The 27,488-nt window shown below is 39.4% G+C and overlaps 1 protein-coding gene across 4 annotated transcripts in view; it reads left to right on the top strand.

The window, feature by feature from the left end:
• ITGB6 (integrin subunit beta 6) overlaps nucleotides 1-27,488 on the top strand; it is a 129,622-nt gene that overhangs the window by 79,679 nt on the left and 22,455 nt on the right. For 3 of the 4 annotated variants that reach the window (XM_019727259.3, XM_019727260.3, XM_019727262.3), the window contains 4 exons: nucleotides 91-186; nucleotides 17,600-17,689; nucleotides 24,766-24,900; nucleotides 25,117-25,534. In XM_019727259.3, coding sequence (XP_019582818.3) covers nucleotides 91-186; nucleotides 17,600-17,689; nucleotides 24,766-24,900; nucleotides 25,117-25,534 — 739 coding nt within the window. The remainder of the gene's footprint in view (nucleotides 1-90; nucleotides 187-17,599; nucleotides 17,690-24,765; nucleotides 24,901-25,116; nucleotides 25,535-27,488) is intronic. The other variant, XM_088793717.1, reaches the window with a different exon arrangement.

The following is a 27,488-nucleotide window of genomic DNA, read 5'->3' as shown; positions in this document are numbered from 1 at the left end:
ACAGTAAGTTATCGTTGAAAGAAACATTTCTTTCTCTATTTTGCATACTCTTGTTAAGATGATACTTAAAAATGTGTATGTTAATTTTAGGAATATCCAACAATTGGACAACTCATTGATAAACTGGTGCAAAATAATGTGTTACTGATCTTTGCTGTAACCCAAGAACAAGTTCATTTATATGAGGTAAGCAAACAGAATGCAGGAAATTCCTTCAGGGAGGTTATTCAACATGAAACTTGACCATTAACTCTGTGAGTTTAACGCATGGGCTACCATTAGAAAATCATTAACACATGCCAAACAGCCTGGACACTTGGCAAGTGGATTCAGTTACAGTGTGCAACTTAAATTATAAATGTGGAGGTACCGAGGGGAGTGGGGGACAGACGGTGGGACAAGGAAGAAAGAGCTATGGAAATGAAAAGGTAAGTTGGAAGAGAGTACCAATAACCATAGCACCACCTACCTCATGGAAAATTAGTCTGTCTTTCCTTGAACTATTTCATCTGATGAGAACAGCGTTAACAGAAAGCAGAGAAAATTATGAGAATGGGAAGAGAATTGACTTTAAATGCTCTGATAGTTGCAAATTAGATACATAGGAAATACGTAAGTAAAGATACAACTCAGGCTGTTGAGAAGGGAAAGGTTGAAAGAAAAAAACCTTGTTAAATGGAACCAAAAAATAATTTCCCCCTGAAAGTAGCTGGATTTGAAGTTCAAGTTTTGAGATGGAAGTGCCAAATGCAGAAAGAGAACTCTTTCGTTAGATAAAATAACATTGGTAAACCAATACATAAACTGTAAAGTGCATATGCAAACACAAAAGATTTCTGTGGTTTCTTTCCAACCTAAGAAAAACAATATGTCAAAATGCCACGAACCAGACTACCAGCAAATGGTTTACTCTTCATGATTTACACCTAACTGATTTACTCTTAGTGTCACAGAGAAGGAATCTCTAGCCTGAGCCCTAGAAAATGTAGAGGAAATAGGTGTACATCAACTTGTCTTTGACTTCTATACAGAAGTTTCAAATATGACTAAATTCAGAGTCTGGTCTCCCTTTCCTTTTGAAAGGACCTCTTAACTCGCTTGGTGACTTTACGGGGCTCGGAAAACCCTGAGATTATTTCACAGAGGCTTTGATTAAATGCCACTCACACTAAGGACGGTGCAGCCCATGAACTTGCATCAGGTTCTGTAGAAAGGATCCAGGAGGAGATCCTATCTTGCATTTTTAATGAGAGGAGGGCATTGTACTCCAGGTGAGATTGCCTTCTGCTGAAAACCAAGGAAGTCCATTGCAATCAAGCTGCATACTCGAGGCCTTTGTTCTACTCAGAGACCATGTGGGTTCACCTGATCTGGGCATTTTCTTAAGGCTCTTTAGTATGTGATACTTGTTTCCAGTGGTTTTAAGTAGTAGAGCCGAGGTAACGATTTAGAAAAAATATACCACAAATACAATAGTCTATTCTGCCTTTGATCCTTAAGGCTAGTGTGAGAGGACCCTGGGGGTCTCAACACCTCCTCCAAAGCAGGGCTCCTGTTTAGAAGGGGGAGGCGGAGTTGCACAGAACTTTTTTTTTTTTAAAGGAAAGTCTGGGAAATGCGACTGATGATCATGAACACAGATGCCCATAAATAACTCACTTTGGGTATAGTCTTTACGACTCACAACTCACTCACGTATACATGCCTCTTCAAAACTGCTATTATAAAGACAGAGGAAAATAACTACATGGCAAAACAGGACTTGTCAGATTTAAGCTAGTTGCCTCCATGGTTCCTCTGTTGCAACGGAAATAATCATTTCCAAGGAAAACACCAGATGAGAGCCTGCCTCTAATGGAACAGCAGGACATTTATTTTGCCTGCCAACTAATCTCATTATGAGGTGAATTATGTTCGGTCATGATCTGTGGTTTTCACCATCCAGGCTCTACTAAATTCAAAGGGACATTTTCAGGGAGCCACAGAGTGGACCTGGTCCGCCACCCACTCTATGACTCTGATCCTTTATTTTATTTTTATTTTGTTGGCTTCACCATTCCATCTGCATTAGTGGGGGCAGGCGGCAGCCTGGTCTAAAGATAATGACAGCAACACAGCACTTCCCTGAAGGCTTCACACAGCATGAAAATGCTGATCTCTTGCTTTATTGATAATGAAAACTGAAAATAGACCAATAATGGCTCGTGTAGCTTTTCCATTTAAATCTCTTAGAAGGAGCCCTATGTGTGCAGGAGCCCTGTGCAACCTGATGTTTGGATAGCTGTGATAGATGAACATAACTACCAAAGAATCACTGAAAAATAAAACCAGAGATAGGATAAATAAAGCAACTAAGTGGTTGGATCTAATGGAACTTCCAAAGGGCAATTTGCCTGCCCCAGTTCTGTGTTAAGCATAGTTATGTGCATTCATCCTGGGCAGGGGATGGGTCAGGTTCAATGGCAGCGCCATCTTACAGGTCAGGTTCAATGGCAGCCCTGTCTTACAGGTCAGGTTCAATGGCAGCCCCGTCTTACAGCAAATAAGATTTATGTTGCCCATTCATGAAATGGAGGAAAATGACTGTTCTTTTGGCAAGTTTGGTGAGATGCTTTGGACTGCCCAAATGTGTAGTGTTGCTATACTTTGTGGTAGCAAAAATGAACAAAGAATGGAAAGGATAAAATAAGCAGTTTCGCCTTCAGTTCAATATAACTGCAGTGTACAACCCAGACTCCAGCAAACAGATAATTTTGAACAAACTTATTATTATGAATAGTTTCCTGTTGGTCCAATTATAGGGTTCAAGAGATAATGATAGATAATAGACTGAGCAGTAGGTAGTATATTACATTCTAGTGCTAACTACCATTTTGATTCAGGATTCAATTACCCGAGCTTAAAAAAAAATGTTTTTACCTCCTCTGTTGTTTTTAAATGTTTACTGTTAATTTATATTAAGGTAGTATCAGGCTATTAAACCCCAACTGTCTAATTTGACTAGTCTTTCCTTCCTAGTGAGATATTGAGATAAGAAGCAATTAAATCAGCGTTCTTTACTACATTGGCAAATCATATTATTAATCACCTGGGATTATGTGCAAGACTTTACAATATCCTATATCTTTAAAAATGTCTACATCTGTCTGGAAAAGATGGGTTTTATGAAGTTAATAATAATTATTATTATATGAGCTGGTATTTATGATGTAATGTTGAAACACAGCACTTAGAAAGTAAACAAGATATATTGGTAATAGACATGTCCAGTTTAGTCACTAATGTCTGTGACCACTAATTGATATCCCTTTGGTTAAAAGACAGAGTGACATGTCTAAAGCATGGAGATAGGGGACCCAGGCAGGTTTTTATACTACTGACGGGCCCTTCTCCCTGGAGGTAAAAAGCCCTCGATAATCAGCTCTTTGAGGAGAATGGTGAGTCTTGTTCATCTTTCTGTTTCGGCCAATTCTCAACATACGGTAGATTCTTGGTAAATATTTGTTGAATGAATTTTTTTAAAAAATGCAATGCGAACACATCGTCTTTTCTCAAATTGGGTCAAAGTTTCTAAATAGAGACTTGGAGTTTTGGGTGACAGATACCTGTCAAGGTTGAGGGAGCCCATGTACAAGAGCAGGTAGGGGTGCCTAGCGCTTTGCTACGATCCCTGCAGCCCTGGCTGACCCTCCTCCCCACTCTTCCACTTGGGCACCGGAGAGGAAAGGAACACTCTGCTATCAGTCTTAGGACCAACCCACTGGATAAGCTCCAGAGCTTTCCAAGGCCATGAAGGGAAAATCCCTGAGCAATGGCCCTCTTGATGCTCGATATATCTAAAAGCAAACATAAAGACTGGCCACAATATACTCTGAGCCTTATGTTCTCCTGTGGCTTGTGAAAATTATCGACCATAGACAAGTTTCAATTTTTCAGGAATCAATAACCCAGTTTTTATTTCACCCTTTTTTCTTCCTTTTGCTCATCTTTTGAGCTTTTCATGGCAGCAAGAGTTGAAAGGAGGCAGAGAAATTAGGGAGGAAGATAAAACAAAAACTGGATCCTTCTGCTATTTCTTAGCCTGTTCTGTATTGTTTTGTTTTATAATGTTCACTGTTGGAAAAGATGAAAACAGTTTTGCTGTGATGAAAATCGCTTTATCTCTGGCTTTGGTTTATATAAACAAAACAAAACAACAACAACAAAAATGACCTCTAGCTTTAGTAGTCAGTGACTAAGCCGGGAGGGAGGAAATCACTGAGAATTCCAGTGATCTTTGCACAGATAAAATATCGCTCGCTGTAATATAGCTAATTTTAGGGCATGGTCTAGACAGTTGTTCTTTATCCTATCAGCCCCATCCTGTAAGGGGGTATTCCACATTTATGCTTTTAGTGAAAATAAAATCATCAAAGAATAAAATGACAATTTGTGAATTATGAGAAATATCCATGGAGTTAATAAATCCAGGTGAAATGGAAAAGCATTTTGATTTCTCTTTAATTGATGGTATCTGGAAACAAAAAATGAAGAGAGATAGCTGCCTACACTTTCCTCATTAATAAAAACTCCTCTTAGAAAGAGAGCATTTGGAAATAAAACTCATGTCCTCAGATTATCAGAGCAAGACTGCTAGTATTTTCTAGTCTAATTAATAAATAACAACTATTAATAGTCATCAGTAGCTACCCTTTAGATTCCACATGGTATTTTTCTTTTAAAGAACTCAAAGGCTCGTAATCCAGAAAATAAACACAAATAAAGGAAAAATAACTATACAGATTTAAAGTAGGGTCTTAATGAGATGCCCTATTAATCCAACCCATGTAGAAATACAACATGGGATTTCAATACAAGGCCTAAATATTTCAAGATGTACACAATACCCAGAATGTCTAGCACATCATTGAAACCAATATGCTATTGACTGCAGTCATTCATTCATTCATTCATTCATTCATTCCTTTATCCATTCATCAAACATTACCTGAGATCCTCCCATGAACCAGGGTTTCTGATTATCGAGCAGAATAAGACACAATGCCTGCCTCAAGAAGTCTCATAGACTGTTAACAGACTTGTAGACCAATAATTTGCCTAAAGAACAAGATAAGGACATTTTAGAAGTTGTGTTCTGGAAAAAGACTCCAAGGCAGAATTTTACTGAGGGGCCAGAGTTTTCATATCCGTCCATGTTTTCACTCCTTTTCTATTCACCTTTGTTGTTAGAAGGGGCAGCAAATTAATTGGCGATCCTAAACTGCCTATGATGCTTACAGTATCATAGTGTTGGACTAAGCCTTTCACTTTATAGCAGTGGAAACTAAAGGCCAGAGATGATATGCAACTATGACTATGAAAATATAGGGAAGGTTTGCTGAGGGCTTATTAGGTGGCAGACTAGGATTAAGTCATTTTAACTCATTTTATCATTTTATCTCTTTTATGGCTATAGATCCCAAAATAACCAAGCAAGTTGCTTAGGAGAGCAGGATTTGAACATAGGCAGCTTGAGCCCACAGCTGAGTTAAGTTGCAATTGAACCTGGGCTGCTATAGTGAAAGAACATGCTGATTTCCAGGCACTAGACAACCAGAGAAGCAGCTTTTTAAAGAAAGTAACTGGCTTTGATAGTCACTGAGCAGTGAAAGCCCAGAGTATAATGGTGGAGCAGAACTGCCTGACAGATGAACCAATAGGCGAAATTCTTATAAATGGCAGAGTCCTTCGAGGCCTGTAAACACTGGGGTTCTTTGATTTTGCTGTTAATTTAGACGAATGCAGCACATATGTGGACTTGAAAAAAAAGACGGATTCTGCCTTGTGGTTACGTAAGCACTGAGTGGTAAGAATAGGCCAAGGAGCTTGATATCATAGGCCAACCATCTAAAACACCTACCGTCTATGGTATCACTATCTACAGTTCCAACCAAAGGGGGAAGGAGACACATGGTCTGATACATGCTATAGGTTTATTATGATATAGTTCAAGCACAAAGAAAAATAGAGGAATGTAATGAACAGCCATATACCTGCTACCCAGATCTCTCAAATCTTAGCATTTTGCCTCCATATTTGCTTCATATTTTTTAAAAAAGTAAAACATTTCAGATACAATTGCCTGCTGTTTAACTGCCCAACTCTGACCCCACCCCACCCTTTATTTCCATAGAAATATAAGTATCCTGAACTTAGTGTTTCTCATTCTCATGTTTAGTTTTTGTACTATTAAAAGTATATGTATATCCATAAATAATGATATAGTTTTTGGCTTACAAGTTTAATGTCATATTATTTCTGCAGTTTGCTTTTTGACTCAATGTTATGTTTTTGGCTGTTGTTTTTTTTTAATTATAGTAAAATATACATAAAGAAATTTACCATTTTAACCGTGTTTAAGTATGTATTACCGTGGCATTAAGTACATTCACATTTTTGTGCTCAGTGTTATGTTTTTGAGGCTTATCCATGGAGCTATGCAGAGCTCTCGTTTACTCTGTTCCACTGCTATGCATATTCCACTAAGTGTATTTACTACAGTGGGTTCATTCTGCAACTGAGGGCATCGGATCATTTCTAATTGTGCAGAATTACAAATGTTACAGCCATGCACATCCTTGCACACATGTTCTCTATTGAGGATCCCTTTCTAGAAGTGAAGTTCCCTGGTCACAGGGGAATGGCACCCTCAACTCAACTGGATGTGCCCAAGTTGCTTTCCAAAGTGCTTGTCTCAGTTATTCTCCTATCAGCAATGTGGGAGTGTGGCTCCCTGCACGCCTCCCCCCCCAAAAAAAAATACCACAAACTTTCAATTATTTTTTCCGATGGTAAAATTAACACATTATTTGAAAGAAAAAAATAAGAGCAGAGATACAGAAAAGCACAAAGAAGAAAATAAAGGTCACTCAAAATTCACCACTCAAACATAGCTAACCATTCCTGACATTTCAGAACAAGTCCTCGTTTTTCTTTGCATATATTTACATATTTTAACATAATTGTCATTGTATTGTACATATTAAGTATGTTCAAATTTTTTTGAATGAGTTTTCAGTCTTATAAAGGCATAAAATTTAAATTGCATTTAGTTATGTGTCAAACAATCACTTTTATTGACAAGAACAACATTAGATAAAATCAAGGTCATTCTACAAAATTCTGAATCTGTGGTTGCTATACTTATAGGGTGTCTGCATTAAAATAAAAACAAACTTGCTCCCCTCCCACCAGCAGCTCCAGAAGATCACAATTATTACATTTTTACTTTCCAGGTTACTTCTTTACATAGTCACATGATATTTGGTTACTTTTGTACAGGTTCATGTGATAACTTTAATAGGAACAGGAAAACATTTCTAGCATCTGTTTTTTTATCCCTTGAAAGCACCCCCCCACCCCCACCCCAGGTGAGGACCCTAACATCTGTGGACAAACTCAGTTTCTGCAAAGGTTTCTCTCCCTTCTGCAAAGTGCTCAAAGCTGAATTATTACCCTCCTGATGCTTCTTGGTGCCCCACAGGATACAATCACTCCTGTTTAACTCAGTTACCCATCTACCCCCTGCAGCTTTTCCTACAGTATCAGTTGGCCACTCCTGTAGGTGCCTGCAAGGCTGCCCCAAATTACAGCTATGCTAAAAGGAAGCTCACCCCAGCTTGGCCCACCATGCAGGAGTCCAACTGCAAGCAAGCACTCTCCACGTGGTAGAGCCTATTAAACAGTTGCATATGACATCAAGGCACAAAGGACAACTTACACTGACAGTCCCTTGGACATAAGAAGAGTTTGGGAGTAGGTATTATATATTTTAATTTTGTGCCTAATTATCTGAAAGATCCCAAAATATGCTACAAAGGGGTTAGTATTAATTATAGTATAGTTCAATATTCCATTACCCCTGTAGTATTGAATCTTCAAAAAGTAAACAGAAAATTTTAGAAACAGAAAATATTGTTGAGCTTGAACAGTTTGGGCACACTTTATTCATTAATTCAGGCATTGGCATATTTTCTTTTTCTGTAGGGTTGCCAGATTTAGCAAATAAAAATACAGGATACCCAGTTAAATTTGAATTTCAAAAAGCAACAAATAATTTTTAGTATAAGTATGTCCCATACACTATTTGAGGCACATTTACACTAAAAATTTTGGAAAATTTACTAAAAACTGAAAACTGGGGAAAAAAAATTGTGCACAGGGATGGAGAACAATAAAAGGAAAAAAAAACTGGGAACTTACTTCACTAGGATCTTCAGGGAAGACCCCTTTCAAGGAGTGATTGATTAGGAAGCAGCAACCTGAAGGTTGAGGAGTTTTCCAGAGGAGAAGGCAGGTGCAAAGGCCCCGAGGCAGTAAAGGACTCAATGATCAGCGAGTTTGAGAAACTGTAAAAAGGCTAGCCAGCCTGATGTGAGCTGTGGTAGCAGGAGATAAGGTGGGAGATGAAGGCTAAAACCAGACCTTCAGTCTTGAAGGCCAAGGCCAGCAAGCACTGTGCTATTCCATGGGCAGCAGGCATTCAAACACCACCACTTTTGTTGTTGAATAGAGAATAGATGTCTTAGCTGTCAACAAAATACTGGACTATAACAGAGGACCCCTTCTGAATTAGGGGTGGACAGGTTGAAAAACATAACACCTTTTTTTTCCCAAATTGCCACAGCCCTTCCCGGACAGACCATTCTATACCAGTCATTCTTAAACTTTGGTGCTCATTAGCATTGCCTAGAGAGCTTTCTAAAAAATACCCCAATGCGCATGCCACACCTTGATCCCATTAAATCAGTAAGAGATCCAGCCAGGCATCAGTGTTTTCTCAAGTTTCCCTGGTGAATCACCTGGGAAGCTTGTTAACATGAGGACTGATTCAGGATGTCTGGACGGGGCCCTGGGATTCTGCATTTCTCCCTAGACCCAGATGATGCTGATGTTGGTGGCCCACCCACCACACAGCAAGTAGCGAGGGCCAATACCCTTTAGCAGGTCTAATGCACACACCTGCTTTCTCTTCTCTGTTCTCCTCCGTTGTGTTCCTACTAGTCATCCTTCACTGTTTTATTACCTGCCTGTTGCGACTGCAAAGCACAAAAAGCATGCTAATGAACCCAATATCGCTTCCCATTTTCGAAGAGCTTTCTAAAGCTTTGGGATTTGCATTCACCAGCCAAGGTCTGCAATTCCCCCTCAAAAGGCAGGGTAATCTTATTAAGAGATGATCTGCGGTCTCGTCAGTAACAAATTCTCCATGTAGCCTCTTTGTTCTCTAAGTCCATTCTCCACCGCCTCTTTGTACTTGTTTGTCTCAGAACACTCACACACGGGTGGGTCCATTTGTCTTTCCTTATCACTCTGTTACTGCTGCTGAGCACTCACTCAGCTGTGCGCTACAGCTTCTTGGCTGACAAGATAATTACATTCTGGGGCAGACTGGGAGAAACAGGTAGTGCTCCAAAGTTCCGGAGCTGACGACTAGTCATTGCTGGTGCAGACTTCAAGACCAAGCACCTGATCTAATTAATTAGCACACTCCCATCGCAGCCTGCCTGACGGTGGAATGCTGACAATTGAAAGCCTGAAGGCAAAGCAGATATCATGCTACTCAGAGACAGACATTCACCGCTACCTTGTGCCAGAAACAATTACATATTCTTTTTGGAATCTTGGGTGTCCTAGTAACACAGTCGAGCCTAGGGGTAAACTTTTGCATAATACTGGGAACCCTGCATTTACCGATAATGAACACGGAATAAAACCTCACAAGAATGAAAAACCTCAAGGGAAGAAAGCCTTGTGATTGCCTTCAGAAGGCGGACTTGTTTCAGCAAACCCAGCCCGCCCCTAGCTCTGGAGCAAGCACACTGCTTGACAAAAGCAAGGCTTCACCAGCAAAGAGCTGTTTTCCTTTGACCAGATAAATAGCACAATACAGTCCCCCATGGGGGATAAAAAAAATTATCTGTACAGTTTTTCTACTTCCTACATTTCTTTCAAGATGTAGCCTTTCAGTTTGAAAATGATTACAACCACAAGCTTTTTTCTTCCTTTCTGTTTGCTTCAGGGAAGAAAGTGTCCTATAGTCTCTAAGCCCCCACAGGTAAATATAAGGCATTATTATTTTAGATTTCCAATAAGACTCACCCTCTATGGCTGTCAGCATTTGCATTTGCACCAATTCCTGGCTTGGCCGGTGGAGCAGAGAGTGCACTGGCTTTGGAGTCAAGACCTTCTTCTACCACTGTCGTGCAGGGCGGCCTGCAAGGTCTCTGCTCCTGCTCCCCACACAAAAATGCAGGATATGGTGAGGCCAAAAAGGAACACCCACGGAGCCATAGAGAGGGGAGTCATACCACTATAGTCTTACTGGAGGCTGGGTTCACACAACGTGCGACCTGCTGTCCGCTTTGCTACCAACCAACTCCTTGCTAACTGCAATCCGCCGTCCTAACTGCAATCCACTCTTGCCAGTCACCATCTTCTTGCTAGCCCCCATTTTGCTGCTAGCATAGCCACAGCAGTTATGTTAGTGGCCAATGGCTCACTGGTTACAGCTGACGGCCAACTAGGCACAGCTAATGGCCATCCAATCACAGTTGATGGCCATTTACTACCTGAGCCAGCACCTTTCCACGTGAGGCCGAGAGCCTGGAAACTGCTCTCTGGGACTCTGTCCCCACAAAAACTTATTAGCTCTGTGACTGAACGAGGAACTCACTTCTCCAGCTAAAACTAAGAATTTAAAGATAAAAGAAATCAAAAGAACCCTGGCAGAATGTTGTGGGTTGAAGTGTATCCCCTGAAAGACACTTTAACATCCTAATGCCTAGTACCTCAGAATGTGATCTTACTAAGAAATAGGGCTTTGCAGATATCACTAGATAAGGCAAGGTCATACCTGAGCAGGGGAGACCCTTAATCCAGTATGACTGGTGTCCTTCTGAGAAAAGACACGAGACAGAAACAGGAGGGAGAACACCATGTGATGATGGAGGCAGAGATTAGAGTGATTCATATTCAAACCAAGATTTGCCAGTGACCACCAGAAGTTAGGGAGAGGCAAGGAGAGAGTCTCCCCTTCAGGTTTCAGAGGGAGCACAGCTCTGCTGACAGCTTAGACTTGAACTATGAGACAATAAATTCCGCATTTCCCCAAAAATAAGACCTAGCCGGACCATCAGCTCTAATGCATCTTTTGGAGCAAAAATTAATATAAGACCCAGTCTTATTTTACTCTAGAATAAGACCAGGTCTATAATATAATATAATATAATATAATATAATATAATATAATATAATATAATATAATTAATATAATATAATATAATGATATGATACCAGGTCTAATATAATATAATATAATACAATACAATGTAATATAATATAATATAATATAATATAATACTGGGTCTATAATATAATATAATATAACATAATATAATACCGGGTCTTTAATATAATATAATATAACATAATATAATACCGGGTCTTTAATATAATACAATACAATACAATACAATGTAATATAATATAATATAATACCGGGTCTTATATAATATAATATAATATACTATAATACCGGGTCTTATATTAATTTTTGCTCCAAAAGACGTATTAGAGCTGATGGTCTGGCTAGGTCTTATTTTTGGGGAAACACAATTTCTGTTTTAAGCTACCCAGTTTGTGGTACAGCAGCCCTAGGAAACGAATACATCCAGTTGACTTAGGCTTACTCTTTAACCTCTCTCAGGCTCACCTATGACATCTCCAAACCAGGACAGCCATTGCCAGGGATCCTTCAGTCAGTGGTCTGGTTAAGAGATCTGGCTCTAGGGCAGAGCATAGCAGATGGGTCCAACTCTACTACTTCCTGGCTGGATGACCTCAGGCAAGTTAACTAAATTCTCTGGGCCTCAGTATCTTGGCAGTAAAACAAGATTAATAATGGAACCTAAATAATAGAGCTTCTCTGAAGAATGAAAGAAATGACACTGCCAATTACATGTGTTAACTCTAGTTATTCTTTCCCAGATGATGGTAGAAGGAGAGTTCTGGGTACCTTTAGCCCAGGTGGCATGTGGGCTCATCGCACCAGAACAGTGAGCTATGTGGAACCAAGGAGGTAAAGGGCAATGTGGTCCCCTCCCCGGGCATTCCTGCCACTTTCCCAAGGCTGTCCCAGAATCCCCATGACAAGATACGCTCCAGGAGCTTGGGGCAGGAAGTGCTTGGGGCTGTTAAGAAGCTGGTGAGGACCTCTCCATCTTGTTGTAAAGCCTCCTGAATTGGTAACTGCAGCTCATGAGACTTGGTCCTGGAACCCGCTCCTGAGGAAGGAGAGATTCAGAGGAAGGCAGGCTGTGCTGTGAGCACTGAGGAGGTTCCCCTGTGTACACCTCCCCTGGGTTCATCCTCACGCAGGAAGAAACCAGGTAGGAACTGATTACCCCTTGTGGCCAGATATGTGAGAGATTGGAGACCCTTTAAGAATTACCTGCACTTTCTCAGATTTAGGTGACATCTTGATTACCCAGAAGCCTCCTCTTGAAAACAAGAAGAATAAATGTCTCTCTTTGCATTTGTTTGTCTCAGAAGAGTCATACATTCTGTTGTGTAGATACACCTAGGAGTGGAACTGCTAGTCATAAGGTGCACTCATTTTCAGCCTTAGTATCTACTGCCAGTTTCCAAAGAAGTTGTCCCAATTTAGACTCCCACTGGAAGTGTGTGAGAGCACCATCATTTTTTAAAATTTTGGCCATTCTAGAAGATTCATACTGCCATCTTTTTGTGGTTTGAATTTCTATTTTTCCAATGATTAATACTGTTGAACACTGTCCACATACTCTTTTGCCACTGGCATATCTATTTCTATCAAGGTATCTTTTCTTTGTTTATATGTAGAAGTTGTTTAGATATTCTGGCGCCAAATCAAATGCATATATTACATATATTTTCTCCCACTCAAAATGTCTCCTTCTCACTCTCTTAAAGGCATCTTTTCGGAACAAATTCTTAATTTTAAGTCCTATTTATCATTTTTTTCCTTTATAGGGAGTGCTATTGGTGTCCTACTTAACACATTTTTATTTCCCCTAAAGCAACAAAGATATCCCCTCTGAATTCCATAGTGATAAAAGTCAAAATAGTGGTTAGGCTTTTAGGGGAGGGAGAGTGACTGGGAGGCAGTGACCCTGAGTGCAGGGAGGATTCAGGGTGCTGATCATGTTCTATTTCTTGATCTTGGTGGCAGTGACATTTGCTTGTTTACTATTTAAATGTTCATTGGACTGCATACTTATCACTTATAACATTGTACATGTGTGTTATACTACCTTTAAAGTTAGAGGGGCGGGGAGAGAGCGAGAGCGAGAGTGAGAATGCATAAACAAGACAAGAACCACTCACTGAAGAGATTCAAGATAATGACAACAACAACAAAATACTCTGAGAGATTAGAGGAATATTTGTGAACAGATTATAGAACATCGTAGGTTCTCAATCTATGCCAGCCAAACTTCTAGTAAATGTATTTTACCAAAATGCCAAAATCCATTTAGTAAGTATAGTTTAAGACCAGAAACACTGACGTCGGTTAATAATATCACATTGAAAATAAATAGTGCTGAGCATAAAATCCCTCGATATTAATGAGGCTTCACAGAAAGAGTTAAGCAAGCACAGAGCCTAAAAAGAAGCAGCAAGTTGCTCTAAATATTTGGTTTTACAAATTCTTTATTAAAATGTTGCTAGCAGATATATGGCAAATGGACTTCTGTTTCCCACCGTCTGCGGAAAGAGGAGATATAAGAATGAGAGCCTGTTGCCTTAGACACAGGGCACCCCAGTTGGGACGCCCTCTCGCTCAAGAGCTGTGACTCTTTATTTTTAATAAACTATCCTCTTTTGCAACTCCTCGCCACTCCCTGGTCCTTGCTTCCATTTTTTGGTTTTGCAAGACCCCGATCCCGGCACTTACAGAAATTTCCTACACCAGACTTCTGTTTCCCACCGTCTGCTGAGGGCTGTGAGTAGGTGGTCTGTGCAAAATGGTGGCTAATGAGTCTCAGATGGTGAGGAGTGTTTGAGACAACAGCAGAAATGTCACAAGAGGAGGACATAAGGGTCCAGTAGAGTCACCATCCAAGGCAGGCGCCCAATCAAGATGCCCAGCAAGGATACAGTAAATACTAAACTGTATCCCAGAACACAGCCAGGTTCTGAACCTGAAGATGAGAGTTAACCCAACAGGAAGTACAGTTAAAGCAGGAAGGAAGGTCACGGTGAGGAGCTGTCGCTTCTCCAGGTGAGAACACCAAGACAGCACCAAAAGCAATCAAGAGTCTGCCAGGGTCCTCGGCCTGAGCGTTTTGGATGAGAAAGCCAACCAACAGCCTGGCCATGGCCAGCTGGGGCAGTAGGTGTGTGTCTGCGTGGCTCTCTACCCTCAGCCAAGCAGGTGTGCACAACTGACAGCTGGTCCTGGCAGCCAGACAGCAACAGGCACGGAACAGATACAGTCTCTGAGAGGAGCTCGGAGTGTGCAGGTGTGAATTCAGTCACTTTCCTCTGTATCCTTTGATGCCTGCCCGCTAAATGACCCCCTGTCCATTTTTTATCCTCTATCCTTGACAAGCAGGAGATTTCTAGGGAGCAAATGCAGACTTTTGGAGAAATTAGAAATTCTTTTTTGAGATGGAGGCAGAGTGAACAAATAAATAGGGCTTTGACAAAGGAAGTTAAGAAAACCAAGGCAATCAGAAAAATCCAACCTTGCAAACATGAGTGAGAAAAGCAACCTCAGGAACCACTGGGTGGCATGGTAATGAGGAGGCAAGAAAATCCATAATTAGGATAATCTATGGACAGATAGCAGGGGATTCAAGCCCAAGAAATTCATGCCCAAGCATAGGAGTTTGCATTTCTCATCTGCTCATGCAACATCTTGTTTCCAGAGTTCACCATTTCTAATATCCAAGAGTCATCTTTTATAGCTACCATGCTATAATTTATCACATCCAGACATGCAAAAGCATCCTTTTCTAACATTAAACATGTTTAATCAGGACAGTTTACAATAGCTCTTTAGGGCTTTAATGAAAGAAAGGCATTTGACACATGATATTTACAGTAATCGTAACACTACAAGATTTAAAGTATAATTTTTTACAGTATTAAATCAGGAAGCCAAATTGTCCATGTTTCTAGTTAGTTATTTGCAATGCTTGGTATGTGTGTGTGGGGAAACTCAGCATCCAGAAATTAATTAATAGTTTTCCTCTACACAATTGTCAGTGTTATCACTGGGTACTGCTGCTGGCTGCCAACTCCTTTCTACCCTCGCTCTGGTGGCCCTCAGCAAGTACGATTAATGCTAAACTACTTGTCCTAATAGCCAAATGCCAAATGTCACACCACACGCAGGATCATAATTATGTTTCAGGAAGTAGATGGATTTGGCTTTGTTAACCAAGAATTAACCCAAAATCTGGAGGCCACTTGAACTAGTTCTTGTGGGAAATACCCGTTACACCTCAGCCTCGGGGATATCAGGACATTTTCAAGGACAGCAGTTTCATGCAAAGGTAAGAGCCTTGACATTCTTTTTTCAAAGGCTCTAAACCTTTCCATGTCAAATTCTAAAGTTTCCCTCTGTCTTCTCTTCTGGGACCAGTCAAATTTACACACATTCCAGCTCCACTGGAGTGAAATTCGAGTTCCTATTTAGGTATTTGGTGTTAACCGCAGGTCCCACGCTTCGCTTCGCGGCCCTTTTGACATGTGTTTATTTAGAAAGGTAAGCCTATGAACTGGTGCCTTCCTCATATTTGACAAGTTCTGCCTGACTCAGGGAAACAGAGTGGGGCCCACCTTCACTAGGCAGCGATGTGGGGCACGGAGTTACCTGGATTTCTGCCCACAGCCCCTTCAATAATAAAATACAGCCTCAAGGCAGAGTGACAACTGACACTTCTAATTCAGATTTCCATCAAGTTCAAGTTGAAACTCAATCATGAACACTGAAATAAGTGGAACATTACAAAACCCACAAATGAAAACCAAAGCCCACCTTTTTAATACAAGAGGTGTAGGAAGCTGGGACTCAACCCATCTCTAGCAAGTGCCCAGGACCTTCTAGAACATATTGGTGTTCTAACATCACCCTGGCTTCATTTGGTTCTTCTCCTTGGTTCTTCTTGTCCTGATTTATTTACTTAGTATCACAATTATAATTAATGAGAATTATTAATTCTAATTTACTTTTGTGCATTTCCTAAGCTACTTACATCTTCTGTGGAATAAGATCAAATATCATTATGTTTGAACTAGAGGAGATGCCCTAAGTCCTTCACTCAAAGCTTATTTCTCTTTTCTGTGTACAATTTTAATAAATTCATTCGTCTGATTTCACAACACACAGCTACTTACAAGATCACCGCTGACAAAAAGAGTGATTGTCTCTTCTTGATGTTGCATAGCATAGCAAGCCTGCTTAATAGATGCTGTTCATGAAACAGTAAATGAATAAATGAGAAAATTCGTAGGGGAGTGATACCTTACAGCTAAACAAGGAGAAGACAGGAACTATTTAAAAACAAACAAAAGAAGCAAAAGCATAGCAGTTGGGGCCCACTTGGTATGGGTGTGACCTATCCACAGATTTTTAAAGGCCTTTGATGATTATAAAGCTATAGTTAATACTGGTAAGTATGACTCTATTTCTTTAAGAAAAAAGTCAACGTATGCTTGGGAGTCCTTAAGAAGACAAGGATGTGTACTGTACACTGTGACAAACTTTTTGTTTGAAAATAGTTTTTAAAACATAAAAGTTAAAGGCGTGGTAATTTTGAGCTGTCTGGAAAATTCCCTTCTTTGCAAAGCCTCATTGCCTGGCCATGCTGGATACCTGGAATGTAGATGAACTCATCTCCTCAGGTGGAAACAACATCTCAGGAGAAGCATGCAGGTGGAGAGTGCAGCCAGTTTAGAGCTAGGTTCTGACTCACTCAGTGGTGTTGAGCGCAGGGCAATTCCAGCTAACCCTAGCCCTGTTCTCACGCCCCTAAAAGAGCGCTCATTACCACTAGGAGAGAGGAAGTTAACAGCAAGCACCTAAACAACTCACTCCTTCTCTCCATCAAGTGATGGACAGGTAAGACCCCTGGACTGAATGACTGACAAAGTGACCTGATAGCGGTGAGGGGCCCAAACCTTGGTTTCCACAGCGTCACAAAAAAAAGAGAAGATAATTCCTGGTAGTATGCTCATTTTTGGACAAAGGATGCTCCATGAATAGAAGATGTTATATAAGTTATTATTTGAGGCTTGACTCCCGTCATGATATAAAATCACAGCCCCAGACTAAGCAATCACTGACACTAGATTTCCCCAGTGGCAGCTCTGGCCAGTCCCATTTCCCACCTGAGCGTAGAAAGCAGCCCAGGGCAGGGCTACAGTCTCAGGAGAAACGCCTGTTTCTTATCAGGAGCTTGTTTCTCACAGCCAGTTAAATAAAGGTGACCTCAACCAGCAGGCCCAACCCCACACTTAGCATTCCTCAATTACAGTGAGCAAAGGTTGACTTATTCTTTTCTGTTTACAGAATTATGCAAAACTAATTCCTGGAGCTACAGTAGGGCTACTTCAGAAAGACTCTGGAAACATTCTCCAGCTGATCATCTCGGCATATGAAGTATGATATTTTACAGTTGGCGTCTCTTTTTGTACTTCTTTGGTATTCAAAAACTAAGATGTATTTTAGGCAGTTAACCGCACTTTCCTTTGTTGGTAGAGAAAGTGCTTATCCAGAGAAAATCTCTGCATTCATGCAGCCAAAATATAAATTTTGTTTACTTTATTTGCAGATACTCTTCCTAAGAGGTGAGGCCAAAGGTAGGAAATCAGACACCTGATCATAAAGTTGAGGTTGTTTTTGTAATAATAACCAACAGCCGTGCTGTCACCTGCAAAATTTTAATTCTACTGAAAAGGAGCCATGAGGCATACAATTAAGTTCCCCTCTTCTCTGCTTAAAAAAAAAAAAAAAAAAAATTGAATTTTAAGTTGTCACCTTCACAGGCTTAATGAGACTGTATCATAACTCAAGTGAAAAAACACAAAGCACACGAGGAACACCACTTTGTAGATTCTCTGCATTTGGGAACCAGGGAAATTTTCCATTGGTTTTATACTTTTTTTTTTTTTTTTTTTTTTTTTTACCTTGGTTTTATAAATTAGTACTTGAGAACAGAATTCCTCCCTTAAAATGAGATATATACCTACAGGGTCACTATAGTCTTCTTCTCTGTGCCCATTTCATAACTCAGTTCATCAATGGTGTACGGTCAGTTGCCAATTCTTTCTTATTTTGATTCCTAAATATTATCCTCCTTTCCTGCCTTTACTTAACAAAGAAAACACACACACACGTACACACACACGCACACACAAAGACCCTGATGCAGCTCTAAATTAAGGCATGAATAAAAAATAAAATTTCGTAAAGCACTAAAGCTCTAATATTTGCGTTAAACAAAAGTTACATAATAACAAATGAATTAAATTCTAATTTTTGATGTTTTAAAATTACAACTAAATCCCAGATGTACTCTATGCCAACACTTATGGCAATCAGTGTTCGTTAACTAAATGATATTTCAGAATCATCTGGTAAGCTTTTTAAAAATAGGTGTGTCCAGATTTCTCTCACAGACGTCTTAGGAAAACATGAAGGGAAGGAAGAGTTACATATTTTTTTTAAAACTCCCCAACAATTTTGATATTGCCCTACGAATTTTGAAACTCGCCTTAAGTGGGAAAAGCAAAGTATTCCTTCTCAAATACATTTCCTCAGAGAATAAAATACAGATGTGTCCATTAAAATTATAGGACGGTGTTTTCACTCAGATCCTCAGAAACTTCAGTTTTCTTAGCTCACATAATAACTTAACCACCACATTAGCTCATGCTTGAAATTCTTCCAGACAGGAAAGCATGTCAACAAAATACTAAAAAACCTTCCTCCCCCATCTGTAGTAATTAAAAGTTTTGATGTGTAGAATCAAGTAAGATCACATAGCAATCCTTCACCCAACGAGAACACACTCAATTTTCTTTAACCCAGCACTCTCAAAAGTGATCGCCACTAACAACTTCAAAGGAATTAAGCAAATTAGAAAACAAAGAATTGTTAAAAATATTTCCCCCTTCTGTCTGAGAGGCCTGGTTCTGTCCATGTTTGCTCTGTCGGAGGAGATATCTCACTTTTTGGCCCCAAATCACTCACATAACGTACAGGGTAGTTGAAATCAAGGCATCACACACTTGAAGTGAATCTCACGTCCTTATTTTGTCATCTCAAAAATATGAAGACGTGTCTATTATTCTTATACCAAATAATCTTGCTCTGGAGTTATAATTGAAACTTTATGATTCACTGGGTGGAGTATGCAACAGATCTTGGCACTTGCTCAAATTATTTTTCTATTCTGTTATTTCTAAATGTATTCTAAAAGGACTTTAAGATATGGGGATTCATAGACTGGCTTTCTTTCTAGTCCATAAAGAAAAAGGGCAGGAAAGAATATATTGAGAGAAAACACTTCTGACATCTAGTGGGGCAGAGGCAGTTTGTGTTTATAATTAGTTACTACAAATTTCTGCTCCATATTTTGCAGTGCCATATTGACATTAAAAAAACCTTAAATACCAGATGTGTATTATTTAACCATCATTCGCTAATTTCCTTCCCTCTCTAACCACAAAATAAAAATTACTGAAATATTAATGCTCCCAGGGTAAATCCCCTCTCCTGGCATTTAAGCTCCAGAAGGGAAGTGAATTGGTTTGTTTTGTTCTGCCTGGTTCATAGTAGATGCTCAATAAATGAATGAAGGATTTGTTAAAATATACAAATAAACATTTATGTTCTTCCTTTGGGAAATTCACATTAAAATATACCTGGCGAAATTTGCAATATGATATTTCAATTATATGAATTTCAATGCTGAGATTTCCTTCATTTTGGTTAGATTATGTCACCCACTATGCCTAACTGCTGTCATCTACAGACTTTCAGGTCATATCCCTCATTTCTCAGTTAGCTCCTGACTCACTGTGCCACTATTTTCAACACAATCCTCTCTTAATTCTTGATGATTTCAGTCTAAGAGTGTGTGTGTGTGTGTGTGTGTGTGTGTGTGTGTGTGTGTGTGTGTAAAAGCTTACCTATACCCTGGCCTCTCAATTTCTTGAACTGTGGTCCTAAAATGATCTTGTCCTCTTCCCACTTAATTACCTTTTCATATCTTCACTCTCTTGTTGTAGCTTAAACTTCGTCATTGCCAGTGTACTCTTCCATAATCTCAACTACACGCAACCCATTCCTGCTCACCACTTCCTATCTTTCCAGCTCCCTCCTGCTAGTGCCCCTAGTGTTTCTCTCAGAACTTTCAATGAATTGAGCCCCCATCGTCTCTTTACAGTTCCTCATCCCCTTAATGTCCTCTCTTGCCAGGAACACTACCTTACGATTTCATCATTATGATCACTCCTTAGACACACCCTCAAATTCCCAACCCCATGTTGCTCCTTTGAGGTTGCTTGGCCAACCATGGTCCTGGTTAAATCCAACTGTCCACTCACTCTGCACAGCTGAATAGGAATGGGAAACACATGCAATCATGCTAACTGTTCCCACTTGAAATTCGTGATCATGGACCTAACGCAACTTCCAGGAACAGGCTGTATTTCTGTAGTATATATCCAACGAGAGGTGTCTAGGAGTCGGCTGATATGTTAGTTGTCAATTCAGAAGAGTAACCTGGACTCTCCCAAACATAGTTCACTAACAGTTTTCTCCTTCTCAACTGATGGTATTTCCATCCGTCCACTTGCTATGGCCAAAAGTCTTGAAACGATCCTTAACCATGCCCTCCCCTTTTCTCTTACATTGCAGATGTCATCTATCAGAAAATCTCATTGGCTCTATCTTCAAAATTATTTACAATTTGATCCAGTCACTGCCCTCATCCTGGTCAGACGCACCATCTTCATTCACCTGAATTATTGCAAAACCTCCTAAATGCTACTTCCCATTTCTACCTTTGGTTTCCTACATTCTGTTTTCAACCAAACAGTTAGAATTTTATTTTTAAAATATTAAATCAGTTCCTATCACTCTTCCATAGATAGCCCTAATTGTTTGCTCCTCTTACGTAGAGGAAAAGCTGAATTCTTTATACCGGCTTGCTAGGAACCTACCAGATCTGGTCCCCTTCACCCCGTTACCTCTCTGACTTACCTCCTATTGCTCTCGTCGGACTCTGTCTGTTCCAGCACAGCAACCCTGGCTTCCTTGCTGTTCCATTCCTAGAGCAAACCAGACATGCTCCTGTCTTAGGGTTTTTGCTTTGACTGTAACCTCTTCCTGGAACACGCTTTTTACAGGTATCTGAATAGCTAATTTCTCCTCCCTTCCTTGAAATGTCACCTTGTTAATGAATTCTACTCTACTTTTTAAAAATTGCACCCTTCAATCCCTGCATACACTCTCTTAATGTTCATTATCCCACTCTAATTTGTTCCCATAGCGTGTAGCATCTTCTAGTGTGTTATGTAATTTTCTTATTTATTGTGTTGTTTCTTTTCTGTCTTCCCATACTGGAATATAAATTATAAAAGGTCAACTATTTTAGTGGGTTGTTGTGGGGTTTTTTTCCCCCCTAGCACCTAAAACAGTGTCTGATACATACTGGGCACTCAATAAATATTTTCTGAATGAATAAACTTATGATGCAACTAGCTGAAATGAAACAGATTTAAAGAATAAATTTTAATGCTAAATTGGCAGAATTCAAAATCTTAAGACATGATGAGAATAATCTATAAGACAGAAATGACATTTCAACCTCTGATGAAAACCATATTCTGAAAAGTTAGCCTGTGTCCATCTACTGAAGGAGTGACAATATGGGAAAAATGAAAAAGCAGGGAAGAAAGCTAAGTTAGAATTCCCAGTCAGCAACTTAGAATTTGGAGGAAGATAAGGTCATCTTACTATGCAGTTAGCAAAATTGTACTTAAGGGAAATTTGAAGCTGAATATGCTTTTAAAATCCCCACAATGAAATTAGTATAAGAACTCAAATCTCTTTAGATGAACTGGAGTATAACTTAATTCATAGTATTTTATAATTTATGTATATTCTGTTTTTTTAAATAATTTGGTTTTGTCCTCCAAATACAGACTTTTATTTTTTTTTTCAATTTTTCAACGGCAGTTGACATTCAATGTTATATTAGTTTCAGGTGTACAGCTTAGTGGTTAGACACTTATATAACTTACAAGTGTTCCCCCCAATAAGTCTAGTACCCATCTGACTTTGTTATTACAATCTTATTGATTCTATTCCCTACGCTGTACTTTACATCCCCATTACTATTTTGTAACTGTCAATTTGTACTTATAATCCCGTCACATTTTTTACCCAGCCCACCAATCCCCCTCCCATCTGGCAACCATCACTTGGTTCCCTATATCTAGGAAACTGTTTCTGTTTTGTTTATTTTGTTTTTCAGATTCCACATATACGTGAAATCATATGGTATTTGTCTTCCTCTATCTGACTTATTTCATTTAACATAACATCCCTTAGGTCCATCCATAGTAAGATTTCATTCTTTCTTATGGTCGATTAATATTCCCTTGTACATATGTACCACTTCTTTATCCAATCATCTATTGATGGACATTTAGCTTGCTTCCATATCTTAGCTATTGAAAATAATCCTGCAATGAACAGAAGGATGCATATATCTTTTTGAATTAGTGTTTGGGATTTCTTGGGGGTAAATACCCAGAAGTGGAATTGCTGGGTCATAAGGTAGTTCTATTTTTAATTTTTTTAGGAACTGCCATATTGTTTTCCATAGTGGCTGTATCAATTTGCAATCCCACCAACAGTGCACGAGGGTTTCCTTTTCTCCACATCCTCGCCAACACTTGTTTGTTGATTTATTGATGATAGCCAGTCTGACAGGAGTGAGGTGATATCTCATTGTGGTTTTAAGTTGCATTTCTCTGATGATTAGTGATGTTGAGCATTTTTTCATATGTCTATTGGCCATCTGTATGTCATCTTTGAAGAAATGTCTATTCAGGTCCTCTGCCCATTTTTAAAATTGGATTGTTTGATTTTTGGTGTTAAGTTGTATGAGTTCTTTACATAGTTTAGATCTTAACCCATTATCAGATATATCATTGGAAAATATCTTCTCCCATTTGGTAGGTTGTTGATGGTTCTCTTTGCTGTGCAAAAATTTATTAGTTTGATGTAGTCCCATTTGTTTATTTTTTCTTTTGTTTCCCTTGCTCAAGGAGATATATTCAAAAAAATATTACTAAGAACCTTAAAAGTTTCCGGGAATGTTTCCTAGACGTCTTAGCTCCTCTCTTCACACTGCAGGGTCTTTGTTGTCTGGTGTCTCCCAGGACAATTGACATGTTGGCTTGGTCTGAGCCCCCTTCTATTCATTCTATACCCCTCCTAGCACTGAGCTTTCTCTCTTCCGATCCTGTCACCTGAAATACCGCTGTCATCCCCTCCACACGTCTAAACCCAACAGCTGTTAAGGACCAGTCTTCCAATACTTCAGCCTTCACTGACCACCTTCTACTCTGAACTGTCCCAAACCCTCATTTGTATGATATATTAAAAAAAAAAAAATCTTATTGGTACATTGACCGACATTGTGTAACTGCTTCATTTGGTTCCATCTTGTTTTTTTCAGTAAGATGATAATTGTCTTGAGGGTAGAAATCCAGTCTTATACTCATTCCCCCAGACTTGACACTACACTAAATGTATAATAGGTACTCAGTATATTCCAATATTGATTTCAAGGCACACTTTCTCCCATATTTTAATACCTCTAAAACTGGGACACGTTTTATAATGAATGGTGTCTTACAAATGCTGTCAGCCAGCGGAAGTCACAGTGTAGTTCTCACTGCCCGCACGTGTGGCTCTACGAGGATGTGTCATCACTTCAATTTGTTAAGTGCATTGTTCGTACTATAAGTGTTGAGTATAGTTGCCATTTTAAAATACCTTTAAAAGTGTGCACTATGATTTGATATTAAAAAGCCAAGTTATTGTATATGCTGAAATGTATGAGCAGGGTATAAATTTGATTATCAGTGAATCAAATATTCATTGTTGGAGGAATGACTGCAGTTCTGTATTCCGTGCAAAGCAACAACCAGCTGTTTTATGGGATCTGAGAAATGATCATACTTACAAGAAAAGGAAACTGTTGCTACATTTTGTTACTTAATACAAGCAAAAGAATTTCCTTTTATAGGCCAAGCAGTGCAACTCAGTGCTGGAGAATTTACCAATTCCCTCAAAATGGATAAAATTATTTTCAAAGCAATGATAGACTAATGGCATTGATTCATATGTTGTGCAGAATTATCTTGAGGTATTTTGTCATAATTTGCCATAAAATAATGGTGTATCTTATAATTAATGACGTCTTAGATTTGATAAAATACAACTGTGTATGTGTGTGTGTGCGTGCATGCGTGTGTGTGTGCGTGTGTGGGTGTGTGTGTCTTGCTTGCTTGATTGCTGATATGGTAAATTTTTTTTAGAAAAAGAAATTTAATTTTATTCATTTGTAGTTTCATGAACATGATCCTCAGATTCTCCTTCTGGCTGTATTTTTTGGTTGCGACTTCATTTAACTCTTTATGTCTTAACTAAAGGAACTACGGTCTGAGGTGGAACTGGAAGTATTAGGAGACACAGAAAGACTTAACCTGTCCTTCACAGCCATCTGTAACAATGGGACCCTCTTCCCACACCAAAAGAAATGCTCTCACATGAAGGTGGGAGACACGGTAAGTAGATGGGCAATAGACAGTCTGAAAAAAAATTCAGAGAAGTCAGAAGTTACCTTAATGCACTGAAGCTGGACTTGTCCTTTCAAGAATTTCAAAAGCGATTTTCCAAGATGTCCTAATAAACGCTTTTGGCAAAGCTGATCCCCATGTGGCTTTGCTTCCTCCCATGCATTTTGGTGGATAAAAGAAGATAATCAGTATTTTCTTTTCCAGGCTTCATTCAACGTGACTGTGAGTATATCAAACTGTGAGAGAAGAAGCAGGCACATAATCATAAAGCCTGTGGGGCTGGGGGACACCCTAGAAATACTTGTCACTCCGGAATGCAACTGTGACTGTCAGAAAGAAGTGGACGTGAACAGCTCCAAATGCCACAATGGGAATGGCTCCTTCCAGTGTGGGGTGTGTGCCTGCAACCCTGGCCACATGGGTCCTCGCTGTGAGTGCGGAGAGGACATGCTGAGCACAGACTCCTGCAAGGAGACCCCAGATCACCCTTCGTGCAGTGGAAGAGGCGATTGTTATTGTGGGCAGTGCATCTGTCATTTGTCTCCCTACGGAAACATTTATGGGCCTTACTGCCAGTGTGACAATTTCTCCTGTGTGAGACACAAAGGACTGCTCTGTGGAGGTAGGCTATGTCTAAATCCACCTTCCTCTGTGGTTGTGTAAGTATTAAGAATGGGCTGTGCATCCTTTGCACTTTCTACAGTTGCCTGGGCATAGTAGGTGCTCAATAAATATTTGCTGATCAACTAAGTGCATTATCTGTAGACCTAAGAAATGTCTATTCGGGTCCTCGGCCCATTTTTTAATTGGATTGTTTGTTTTTTTGGTGTTAAGTTGTATAAGTTCTTTATATATTTTGGATATTAACCCATTATTGGATAGATCATTGGCAAATATCTTCTCCCATTTGGTAGGTTGTCTTTTCCTTTTGTTGATGGTTCTCTTTGCTGTGCAAAAACATATTAGTTTGATGTAGTCCCATTTGTTTATTTTTTCTTTTGTTTCCCTTGCCCAAGGAGATATATCCAAAAAAAATATTACTAAGAACAATGTCAACAGACTTTGACTTTGTAAAAGAAAGAGGAACAGATAAGGTCTGAATAATAAGACTAGCTTCCCCCCAAACAAAGAGTTCTCCCTTCCACCTTTCTTGACATTCTTCCTCCTGAAAAACTTTACCTTTATTTCCCCCTCTGCCATAACCTATATGCCTCATGTCCAGTCTTCCTCCCTTCAATCTACGTCATCACACATACCAACCACCCCAGTTTCTGATCCACAGGCCTCAGGCCACGGTGAATGCAACAGGATCCCAGCTTTCTTGACTCTAGTCTTCCTATTTCCTCCACTAGTTTGTTCTGCACATGCCTTCCAGACAATTTCCTTGCAGGTCTATTTTCAGTAGATCAGGCCCTTGCTTAAAAGTTTCCAGGAAGGTTTCCTAGAGGGCTCAGCTCCTCTCTTCACACTGCAGGGTCTTTGTTGTCTGGTGTCTCCCAGGACAATTGACATGTTGGCTTGGTCTGAGCCCCCTTCTATTCATTCTCTACCCCTCTGAGCACTGAGCTTTCTCTCTTCTGATCCTGTCACCTGAAATATCGCTGTCGTCCCCTCCACATGTCTAAATCCAACAGCTGTTAAGGACCAGTCTTCCAACACTTCTTGTATATATCAGATGTTCTCTTCTGTTTTTATCCGGCTCTTACATTTGTCTAAAGTGAGATCTCTGCCCAGTGAACTTGTGTATCTATTATTATTTCCCTAAGAGTAAGTAGATAACAGATGGAAATGCCTTTTCTTTGGTTATTACCCAGACTTCACAAAACTGCATGTAATTTGAACTCCATTATCTTCCAGACTTTTCTGGATCGGGCTGCCAGGTATCTGACCCAACTCTTAATGCTGATTACTTTGGAAAAATTAAAAGCTAGGCTGCTTAAGTAGCATAAGGTCAAGGACAACGGACACACATACAAAAAAAAAAACCCCTAAATGGACTTTCAGGGATTTCATTCATGTCACAAATATTTATTAAACACCTATTATGTGACAGGTACTAGGTTAGGCACTGGGTATAATAAAGATGAATAAGGATGTATATAAAGAAGGCTGTGGAAAGGGTGAAATTGAAAAATTGCTTAGAATTTTTTGAGATTGAGAAAACTTTTAGGTAGCAGAAATATTTATGTTTTAATATCATTTGTAGATGTAAAATCATTGTAGTTTAAGAATAAATTACATATAACACTACTCTAAAATCATTCTGATATATACATATATGTGTGATCTTTTAAAAAAGAATTACAAATGTGTTAATATACTTTAAAATGATATAAATGTGTGTTACAATTGAAATATTAACTGCTGAATTTAAGCTCTCGTGTCTCCCTTTTTCACAGTGTGTGAGCAGGCAGATTTTCAAAACAGAAAACCATTATCTTTAGAGAAAAGTAAGCAAATTATGTTTTCAAAACCACAGTGTCAGGGGCATATAAAAGAGACTGATTTTCTTTTTGAGAAAAGGAGCCTCAAAGAATTCCAAGCTCCTTGAACACCATTTGCTACACTTAGAAGTG

This window comes from Rhinolophus sinicus, chromosome 17 (genome assembly GCF_057876585.1).
Source record: "Rhinolophus sinicus isolate RSI-liver-muscle chromosome 17, RSI-T2T, whole genome shotgun sequence".
Lineage (NCBI taxonomy): Eukaryota > Metazoa > Chordata > Mammalia > Chiroptera > Rhinolophidae > Rhinolophus > Rhinolophus sinicus.
The sequence above is the reverse complement of the archived record's forward strand: the minus strand, read 5'-3'. Positions and strand labels throughout refer to the sequence as shown.